The sequence below is a fragment of the Carassius auratus genome, unplaced genomic scaffold (genome assembly GCF_003368295.1).
Source record: "Carassius auratus strain Wakin unplaced genomic scaffold, ASM336829v1 scaf_tig00012623, whole genome shotgun sequence".
In the NCBI taxonomy this organism is placed as follows: domain Eukaryota; kingdom Metazoa; phylum Chordata; class Actinopteri; order Cypriniformes; family Cyprinidae; genus Carassius; species Carassius auratus.
Genome location: NW_020524308.1, coordinates 47,501 through 59,238, shown reverse-complemented (window position 1 = coordinate 59,238; position 11,738 = coordinate 47,501). Strand labels below are relative to the sequence as shown.

At 38.1% G+C, this 11,738-nt stretch overlaps 1 protein-coding gene across 1 annotated transcript in view; it reads left to right on the top strand.

Annotated features, from left to right (window-relative positions):
• The first annotated feature begins 3,638 nt into the window (after positions 1 to 3,638).
• Positions 3,639 to 11,738, top strand: part of LOC113073642 (solute carrier family 2, facilitated glucose transporter member 3-like) — an 18,182-nt gene continuing 10,082 nt past the window's right edge. Inside the window, exons 1-2 of the mRNA XM_026246463.1 lie at positions 3,639 to 4,013; positions 4,926 to 5,055. Of these exons, the coding sequence (XP_026102248.1) occupies positions 5,041 to 5,055 (15 nt within the window). The 5' untranslated portion in view covers positions 3,639 to 4,013; positions 4,926 to 5,040. The remainder of the gene's footprint in view (positions 4,014 to 4,925; positions 5,056 to 11,738) is intronic.

Genomic DNA, 11,738 nt, shown 5'->3' with positions numbered 1-11,738 from the left:
GTTAGTGTGGAGCCATGTTTCTGTGGTGCCCTGGGGGCAGCTGCGGGTTCAGTGCCTTGCTCAATGATCTCACCTCAGTCATGGTACTGAAGGTGGAAGAGAGTGCTGGTTATTCACTCCCCCACTGACACTTCCTGCCAGACCTGAGACTCGAACCTGCAACCTTCATGTTACAAGTCCAACTCTAGGCCACGACTGACCCAACATTCAGACAATCTGAGATCTTTCACTTCACTTTTTTTTTTGAAAGTAGTTTCACAACATCAACAGCAAACAAGAGCAAAACATGCATTTTCACTGGTTTCCTCACATCTAGGAAATGAATATCAAGATATCAATAAATTCATAAAGAAAAAAAGTATTTTTCTACAGCAGAGGCACAGCAGAGAAACCTCTGTGTAAGAAATGGCCTTTGTCTGCCTGAACTTTTCTTTTCTACTTTGCATGTTGGTTCAAAGGCTTGGAGTCTCAGGGTTTAATAAAAGCATGGATGACTCAAACTAACTGAACACAAGAAAGACTTTGACCTTTTAAGTCAAAATTATTGCAAATATAATGATGATTGCAAGTTGGCTTCCACATTTTAAAGTGATATGTGTGTTGTACAGGATACTTTTTGAAATATCAAATAAGAAAAAAAGATTTTCAATTAAATTGATCAGATATGTTTCTGCCAGTTTGTGAAGCATTAAATGTCTTAAACTGAGATGGCTTAAAGGTTTAACCTTTATGAAATGCTGTATGGAAAATCTAAATAAAATGGAAATATATTTTACAAAGGTAAAATGACAATTCTCAAATTTCAGTATATTTATCTATTTATACTGACCGTCCCTGGCACTTAGTAGCACTAGACCGCAGAGGCTTATGTATTCATTGTCAATAAATGTACCAAAAAAATAATAATAATAAAAAAATTCACATTTCTGTGAGATTTATATAACAGATGCCATATTATGATGCTGGTGTTTTTAATTACAAGCTCCATTGGTGCAGTTCCACATTGCGCCCTGAGGATGGCAGGAAAGTATTGTGATATGAACATTTCTGTTGCCTGCACTGTAGCACTTACGCTACATGATTGCTACCCTACAGAGTACGCAGTTTGCGTAGGGCACCAACTCCCAGGGAGGCAACATCCCAGTTGCTCAAAAAAGATGAAAAAAAAAGAATTTTTCCCCCAACCGCGCTCGCAAACGCTGGCACCTCATGTTTGCGGAAGAATGCTCATCATTGATGGATGGACACCTATGCCCGTGGACACACACACAAAAAAAAACTGCCATGAAGTTGGCTTGACGTTGGACGTTCGAAATTCTCAAATTTAGGGACCATCTCTAAAGTTACATGCAATATTGGTATAAATTTTTCTGACGTCAATAGCATTTGAGGAGAATGACTTACAGTCATAAAAAAAACTATAAACTGTTAATCTAGGTGTCATCTATAATGCACACCCTTTACATTTTTATATTAATTAAAATAAACTATAAATCATAAGTAAATTATGCTACTTTTTCACAAACAAATGTGCACAAACGCACATTTAAAGCTCAGTAGCATTTGAGGAGAAAGACTTACAGTCATAAAAACAACTGTAATGTGTCTATTTCGGTCTCAACTACAATGAACACCTTATACATTTTTAATATGTATTAAAATAAATTGTAAATAATTTAGGGAAAATTCCTTTGTAACTTTTTTGACGTTAATAACGAGTTTTGATGTCGGAAATAATTTCACCAACGCATCTAATATATATATATATATATATATATATATATATATATATATATATATATATATATATATTCTATTATTATAATAAAAAACAGTGAGGCAATAATGATTGGTTAATAACACTGTTGAAATACATAATGTAGGCTAATACAAAATAAACAATAACATATTATTACAAATGCCTGCAAAGGGAGGCAAAGGGTAATTGCTGCTGCTACATTTACAGGACAATCAAATCCTTGTTTTGGCTATTGGCCAAACATTTAATTCAAATATTCACTTAATCTTTAATTTTTGTCTACCTTTTTTGTTTTGATGACAGAGCCCCTATAATTTCTTCAGTAAAAAACATATGTACATAGCTTACAAAAGTAAACCATGGTTTTATCATAGTAAAACTACTTAATTCTTTTTGCATGATTTCTGAAGTCATAATAAACTTTTAATAAACTTAAGTTCTATTTTGACCCCTATAGTAGTTTTTTTTTTTTTCATGATATTTGAGAAAGGGGGACACAACAATGCAATCCTGCTTAGGGCACCCATTTGGCCAGCAGCGGACCTGATCAAACCTCTCCATGAAGTACCCCCAGCACTGCACGTTTCATATGTCTCCCTATATCTAACACACCCACTTGGGCTTGCAGTCTCCACTAATGAGCTGATTAGTTGAATCAGGTGGGATATACAAAATGTGCAGGGCAGGTGGTACTCCAGGCCAGTTTTGAGAACCACTGCGTCTGGATCAAACCTGAGTTGACAGAGAACAATTATACGGTTATGCCGAGCGTTGTGCAACAGCTGATCCTGATCTAAACTGGGGAGTCCTGACATTTCATCCTAACCAACAGATTGTCCTACCAGGCCTTACTCATTAATGTAAGGAACAGGTAGGTGTAGGCGTTAATAAAGCATCATCTGATGGATAGCATTTTTTGTTGTCGCATACTGTTTCAATGGGAGATAGCAAGAAAAATCTGGGTAGGGTAGCACAACTCAAAATTTACTCTGCAACTCGGAGTTTCTTAATCTTGCTTCGTGCTACAGGCCACTGAACACAAAACCATATACTGAAGTTTGTTTGTGTTTTTTAAAATCATATGCCTGTTATGTTTATAAATGAAAATGTATTTCACAAATGTAAGAAATTTGGTATGATATTTAATTTGATAAGATGTTTTTGTCCCCGTATATTTATTGAATGGAAATAAAAATTAAAAATAAAGTGTTAACTTAATAGCAATGAACTTAATGGACAGGAGAAGAAACACAATAAAGCCCCCAATAGGATACATTAAAGCAAGCATCACATATATTATGAAGGTAGATTTTAATCAGTAATTTGAACTAGGACAGCTAGTTCTCATGTTTACATTTTCTGCTTCTGCTAGTTACATTTTTAACATTAAATACAAATAGCCTACAACAAATACAAGGAACCATATCCTGACAAAAAGTGACAACTAGCAGAAATATAGCTTTTTAAGTCAACAGCAGCATGTGGATTTAGATCTATTAAAAAAAAACATATTTTTACAGAGCACAAAAATGCAATGTATATAATGATGCAACCCTGTCATTCTATAAAATCACCTGGAGAAGTCTTGTGACTCCTCATGCAGGAGAATTGGGTTGTTATACTGCAGAATTTGATATTGCCATGACTCAGGTGCCTCTTTGAGACCAGAATAAACGCAAGTGGAATGTGCCTACTGCGTTTTTCAACGGTATTCGTAGATAAACAAACAAAAAAACATATATATTATAAATACTAATAGTATTTTTATTACTACTTTTTATAACTCTACAAATTTCAGGAAATAAAAGCCCCGTGGCTGCATACTTTGGAGTTCGTGGTACCCGGTGCTGCATCTATTTGGTAGCACCCATCAGCTGATGCTTTATCAAGGTCACTCGCGCAGAGCATCATGGGAGGTGTTATCGGATGCGCATTGCGCATGGTCCCACCCCAAACAACATCCTAACCTATACCTCGCCGAATAAAGTATTTCAGCATCACGAGGCGCTATGACAACAGCCCTCAGAAGGCGTGATGTGAAATACTAGTCGTGGATAAACAAAGGGGCGTGGTGAGGTTTTACGTGCGTGATTGGCGGTATTCCGTCAAAGGGGAACGTGCGGTTGGTCGTGTCTTTGCGGCGTGTGACGAATGAAAAGAATCCATAACCGCCAGAGCGAATATCTCTATACTCAGTGCCAGTGGGTCAACGGGATACGTGCACAAGCTAACGGATGCTCAAGACGCACAAAAGGTAATTGCAGCCTCAACAAATTATTTAAACTGTCATATATTTAAATAGTGGTAGATTTACCAAAATAGCCGGATGCAGATAACTGTAGTAGCCACATCCTTTATTGTTTAGTGTAACTTACATCAATTTAACTGCGTCAAGTATGAAAGAGTGATGAAAACTATGGTGAACTTTACAATTGTAACGCTACATACTTCGGTGTGATCTATTTTGTTGGTTATGTGACCTTATATTATTGATTTGGCGCTTAAAACTACGAAAATAATAATTTTTACAGGTGTATAATATGGTCAAAAATAGGGCTCAGGTGAAAAACTATGCTACCAAATCCACTTGTCAAAAAAGTGCAGTCAGTAATGTGCAGAAACACCTGTTGTACGACAGTGTACGTTATAGTTAATGTATTTATTTAAGAGTTGCCTTCATTGTTATTTTGGCGTTGTGTTTTGTTGTTGTTTTGGTTTTGTTATTTTTGCACGGTGGAAGGAAGGTTCTAGGTGGGGGTGGGGGCATTACAAATTCGGGGGTATGGTCAAAAAATTTTTTTACATGTAAGTACGTATTTGTACATAATTCCTTCCAAAACGGTTTCCAAAAATTATTTTTTACCATAAAAGTTTACAAGTTCGCCTGAAGATGTAACTATGGCAGCAGTGACGTTACTCGGTCTTTTATATTCATTTCAGGATGAAGCATATTGGCGAACCAAAAATACTAACGTTACTGTATTTTATATTACTTAAATTATACATTTTAAAATCGTATAGGCTTATACGTCGCTTAATATGTCACTTGTGGTTTGCTTAACTTGTATAAGCGTTGAAGGATGTTGCGCGAGATGATATGAATCAGATTATTTAGAAAAATAAAAATAAATTGTTACTAATTTACAAATGTTTTACAATCTTGCAGTTTTAAAAGGCAAAACAGTCACGAATAGGAACGCATCGCGGGCATAAGAAGATTGTGTACCCAGTATCACCTTCACTCGAAATCCATCAGTCTTGGACGTTTCCACTCTGGCACGATGGAGGGGGAGAAGGTTAGTGCTTTTAACCTGTTGTCCTCAATCAGTAGAGGCTGTTAATGTGCTATAGTTTAATTATCTGTTCCCACAAGACTCGACGTGTATTTGAATTTGGCAGTTATGCATTTTAATTACGTAAAAGGGTTTACATATACTGTAAGTTTATATGTTGCATCTAGGAATCATGACTGTAATGTAGACCTAAATGCCTTGCGTGACTTTAACCATTTTAGCTATGCAAATCATTCATATGTACATGCAGTCTTTGATTCAACACTGAATGTATGTCAGAAGTCAATCAATATGATCCTTCAGCAGTGTCATGCATAATCCCAGTGTGTTTGCTGTAATATCATTGAAAGGAATGTCAATGCAGCTTTGTAAGTCTTTGGTTCTTTTAATTGTGATAGTTTTGGCTAACATTTAACAAAAATCCACCAATTATCAAGAACATAGAATATTGTGACATGCCAATCAGCTAATCAACTCAAAATGCCTACAAAGGTTTCCTAAGCCTTCAAAATGATCTCTCAGAGGCTACACGATCATGGGGAAGACTGCTGATCTTACAGTTGTCCAGAATACAATCATTGACACCCTTCACAAGGAGGGTAAACCACAAACACTCATTGCCAACGAAGATGGATATTCACAGAGTGCTGTATCCAAGCATGTTAACAGAAAGTTGAGTGTAAGGAAAAAGTGTGGAAGAAAAAGATGCACAACCAACCTAGAGAACTGCAGCCTTATGAGGATTGTCAAGCAAAATCGATTGAAGAATTTGAGTGAACTTCACAAGGAATGGACTGAGGCTGGGGTCAAGGCATACAGATGTGTCAAGGAATTTGCTGAACCACAGACAATAGCCGCATTTCCACTGTCGGGCCAGTGCGAGCCAGGGCTTAAAGCGGGCCGGACGGGGCTCATAGCCCCGGGCCAGTAGCACCGAGGCCAGAATAGAGCAGGGTTTCCACAGTGGAGCTTGAAGCACCGCTGCACGTCACTAAAACACGCCCTTTACACGCCTCTCAGAACAACGTCATGCAACCTCAAAATTTCACCATCAAAGAGAAGTTATCAGAAAACTAATAAGTCACTGGAACATGCGCGATCACAAAACAAACATGATAAAAGCGGCCGTTTGTTTGTATGCTTTGTTATATATTCAAATTCAAAAGCATCGATGTTTTAACTATAGAATACATGATACATTGATCATATTGATTTAATTTATCAGGACTCAAAATTAATCACACATAAATACACTTATTTCTATTTTATTTATTTATTTTTAACGCTCATGAAAATAGCCTGCTTATTCAGTTTAGTCTGTTTCTGTTCATTTGAAGCCACAGTAGCCGTCATATTTATAATGAATGATAATATCTCTATTTTTATAAAAGCTCCCAAACAAAAAAACATTATTAGGCTATATTCTTTTATGATAGGCAACGTGAGAAAAACTCTCGAGACGAGGCTTGTGACAGATAATATAAGTTACTTAATAAATACACGATTGTGATAGAGAATAAGGAGCTGACGTCTGATTTGTCCAAGCGGTCATATTTTACCATGTTTACTATAATGTTTAGCATGCATATCTTTTTCATCGCTTATAAATATTTCAGCCTTGTTTAGTGATTATAATCCACATTGGATCAAGTTATTTCAAACACTCGCTGCTGACTGAAAGTGAGTTTTGAGCTCGACTTATTTAAAAAAGTGTTTAATGCTGGTGTTAAAGCTGTTATCTTTCTGAAATGATCCTCAGCGCAGACTCTCTATTTTTATAAAAGCTCCCAAACAAAAATCATTTTTATATTTTGATGATAGCTATGCAACGTGCTAAACTCTTGAAACGAGATGACAGATAAAATGTTACTCAATAAATACACAATTGTGATAGAGAATAAGAAGCTGACGTCTGATTTATCCAAGCGGTCATATTTACCATATTTACTATAATGTTTAGCGTGCATAGTCTTTTACATCGCTTATAAATATTTCTGCCTTGTTTAGTGATTGTAATCCACATCGGATCACGTTTTTTCAAACACTTGCTGCTAACTAAGAGTGAGTTTTGAGCTCAACTTATTTTAAAACGTCTTTAATGCTGGTGTTAATGCTGTTATCTTACACTGAAATGATCCGCGCTGACGCTCTCCAGACGCTGAGAAACTTTGCCTTTGTTCGTAACCCCTCCTCTAGCCCCAGCTGGCCCGCTTTGGCCCAAGGTTTTTGTCGGGCCAAAAAACCCTGGCCGTTGGCCCCGAGGAAGCCCCGGCGAGGCACGATCAAGCCCCGGAAGTGACAGTGGAAATGCGATTGGCCCTGGCACGCACTAGCACGCCCGGTCCTAGCTCGATAGTGGAAACACAGCTAATGTCAGAGGTGTGTTACCTGGGCTAAGGAGAAGAAGAACTAGACTGTTGCCCAGTGGTCCACAGTCCTCTGTTCAAATGAGAGCAAGTTTTGTATTTCATTTGGAAACCAAGGTCCTAGAGTCTGGAGGAAGGGTGGAGAAGCTCATAGCCAATGTTAAGTTTCCACAGTCTGCAATGATTTGGGGCGCAATGTCATCTGCTGGTGTTGGTCCAATGTGATTTTTAAAACCAAAGTCACTGCACCCGTTTACCAAGAAATCTTGGAGCACTACATGCTTCCTTCTGCTGACCAGCTTTATGAAAGTGCTGATTTTTTTCAGCAGGATTTGGCACCTGCTCACACTGCCAAAAGTTGGTTAATTGACCATGGTGTTGGTGTGCTTGACTGGACAGCAAACTCACCAGACCTGAACCCCAGGGAGAATCTATGGGGTATTGTCAAGAGGAAAATGAGAAACAAGAGACTAAAAACTGCAGATGATCTGAAGGCCACTGTCAAAGAAACCTGGGTTTCCAGACCAACTCAGCAGTGCCACAAACTGATCACCTCCATGCCAAGCTGAATTGAGGCAGTAATTAAAGCAGAAGGAGCCCCTACCAAGTATTGAGTACATGTATAGTAAACGAATATACTTTCCAGAAGGCCAACAAATCACTAACAATATGAAGTATTCTAATTTGTTGAGATGAATTTGTGGGTTTTTGTTAAATGTGAGCCAAAATCATCACAATTAAAAGAACCAAAGACTTAAACTACTTCAGTCTGTGTGCATTGATTTATTTAATACAAGATTTTCACAATTTGAGTTGAATTACTGAAATTTGACATTCTAATTTATTGAGATGCACCTGTAAATGTTTGGGAGAGATATGGAGGAAGAGGCAGCATGGGTGCTGAAGTTGTATGTATTGGACATTTATTTTTTATCCTCTTAACCCTCAGAACGTCAGCAGATTAATTCATTCTGGAATAAGATGTTGTGACTGTGAGCAGATTAGATGTTTTCATTCATACTGTAGTTGTATACAGAATGTGTGAACATTTCTGTCAAGGTTGTCTTTAATCCATTTCCAAATAGAGTGTTTGACTCGGAAATGTATTTGTCAAGAGGATGTTTGTTTCTAAACTTATTTCACTGAGTCATCATGACTTGAGTGTATTTGTATGTGTGCGGAATAGAGCGAGAGTAATAGGAATAATTGGATCAGATTAAAAGGAAATGATGCTATTGATCTACATTTTTTTTCAGACAGTTACATCCAGTTGGTTTTGAATAGATAAGGCAAAATGTTGCATATACTGCATCAGCCTACACCGATGCATCTGTGTCCTAGAACTACTGCTGTATTTATTCAGTTTATGGTAAACAGTATATACTCCTTTTGTTTTGATATAGTTCAATAATATCTTTAAGGTCACCCGTGTCGAATGTCTGACCATCTCAGCATCACACAGCCCTTCAGAATTCACAGTGTCAGCACTGCTGTGTCCTATTGCTCTAGAAACCTGGAATCTGTAGTCGCAGTGTTGTCTTACAGCTGAAGGCAGGGCCATTTTAGGACATGGCTGATTTGTGATGATTAAGATGAGCTCTTTAATGATATGCTTTTGGCTGTTGTCGTGTTTACATTCCATTATTTACTACATCAGTCAAAGTGGATTCAGTTCCCCTGTTTGCCCTTCGGCATGCATTTGTGAAATCCCAACATCATGATTTCAAAGCGGAAAATGTGTGCTTTATTATCTCAAGCATCAGTTTATGATGTTATTTCCTACTTTACATCAACACAAGGTATATTTCACGTTGTTTGTCAAACACATAAGTAGGGGTGGTGAAAAAAATCGATTATTGATTAATCGCGAGTATGTTATGGACGAGTATGAATCGATTATTACATTTTCAAAAATCGATTATTTTTATTTTTTATTTTTTTGCATTATTTTATTTTGTAAAAAAAATTATACCGGGAGTTGAACGTCACGAACGCGCCCAGTTCCAGTTAGCAAGCAGCCAGAACAGGTGTGTAAAATGGAAAAACCAGGAGCGAGCAACCAGCCGAACCACCCAGCTCCATCTGGGCTCAAAGCAAGCGTGTGGATTTATTTGGGTTTTCATGGCAGGAGCTCTAACCCTCTTGGCGCCATGGTTGAGTTTACTCGACAAGATGCGGCACTGAATAAAACCGGCCGATTTTGTCAAATAGGGTGTCAAATTTCACGCGACCTCCCCTGCACCAGATAGCAGACATGTAATACTTAATCTCTGACTCAAAATAACGTAATGCTCCTTAACAAAATCTTCGAGAGCGCATTGAATCAGTGCGAAAAAAAAGCGGAGCTAGTGTGAGAGTGAGCCATTTTATCTGACCAATATTGTCAACGTCAGCGAGTATTGGCATTAGATTATTATTATTATCATTATTATTTTTATTATTATCTAATGGCATCAATAAAGCTTCAATAAACCCGCAATGAAGTGTTGGGACACTGATTTTGAAGGGGAATATCTGTATCCAGAAGATGACGGTGATATTGAAAGTGAAAGTACACCAAGCACAAACGGTGAATCCTTTGCCCAATGTAAATGGTCCTTTGCCAAATGTCAGAGGTGTGAACAATGTTTGCAAGGGTCGGAGTGTTCATTGCGAAATTAGCAGGCGTGTTATTGTTGCGGGGACGAGGCGGGAGATTTTTACCGCGCTAGACATGTATATTTGTCTTCTGACCGCATCACGGTGACAGTGGAGACTTTGTCTAATGCCACTGGGTATGTTAGACGAGGTCGAAGTATTCATAGGACAGTTAGGAGGCAAGGTGGGGAGTCGCAATGACCCTGACAGTAGTCCGAGCTGTGCACACTCGGCGCGTGCGCGAGGCAGATCTGGCCGCGCTGCTCATAGCAGAAGCAGAGGCGATGTGACACGGGGCATAGATTTTGAACTAAAAAGGTCTTGTCTACTTGTGTTTGTGTGTCATATGAATAATATATATGTGCCCCATACATGGAATCAGAGTGCCTGCTGCATGTAGTAAACTGAAAATCCCAACCGCTACATGCATTCGGTTTGTTTCTACCATTTATTAGTAATGATTTACACCAGTGGTTTTCAACCTGTGGGCCGCGGTGGTATTGCAGGTGGGCCGCCAATTATTTTCTGTTCATTTGCAGTCCATTCTAGGGCCGTGCGATTAAAAGGAAACGTCCTAAAATCACGATTTGAGCGTGCGCGATTTCTAAATCGCTTTATAGCACAGTTTTCCGTGGCCCTGACCTCCCGTAGTATGCTATCTGATCCAATCAGAATGCATTGCGCCTAGCGCGAGAACAGAGACTGGGCATATGCCTAACTCCAGGTTCACACACTGTCTGTGATGCGCCTTTTTTCTGAGCCAATGTTGACGGATCAGAGCGTTCTCACTGCGGTAAAAGGCTAGAAATAAAAATGTGCGAAAATAATTCATGTCCAACATGAGCATAGAGTGAATTTGTTAGTGAACAGGATGCAGTTTAAGTGAGAGGAGACACGTTTTAAGTGTGAACGAGCAAAGGAAATCTGCGTGCGAACAGAGAGATTCGCACTCGTGCATTATTTTAATGTGCTTTCGCGTTATATTTATGCGCTCTCACTGCTGACTGCAAACACATAGCCTACTGTATACACACTGCAAACACCTGAGGCACCGCTACAATTAATGAGCTCTATGAAGAATGCATGGCAAAAAAGAAAAAAAAGTCCCTGTATACAGGATTTTTTTTTTTTTTTGCCACAAGTCTATACATTTTTTTACATCTTCACTATAGTGATAATTTTGACTTATGTCTGTTCTAGAGATGTTACAACTTTTTGATAAAGCTCTGATTGGTTTTCTTTTGGAAATATGTTTAAAATTAATCCTGAATGCATTTATGACTGTAAAAGCATATCGGTGTGTGTCACAATTGCAAAATTGATCAAAAAAATCGCGATAGTTTTTTTTTTTTTGTCCATGTTTATTCAATAAATACAGTTTAAAATCTAGCTTCTGAGTACTAAGTTATTAACCCAACAATAGCGGGGTCAGTTAATTTTTTTGAAGTGGGCCGCGCAAACATATGTGTTTGGTTGTGTGGGCCGCGAGTTGAAAAAGGTTGGGAACCACTGATTTACACAGTTTGTTTACTACTTACTGTTGTGAAATGGAAAATCAATAATCGTTAATCGAGAATCGTTAATAATCGAAAATCGACTGTAATCGAATCGGGACTTCAATAATCGTAATCGAATCGAATCGGGAAATCAGACAGATTAACCACCCCTACACATAAGTAGAAT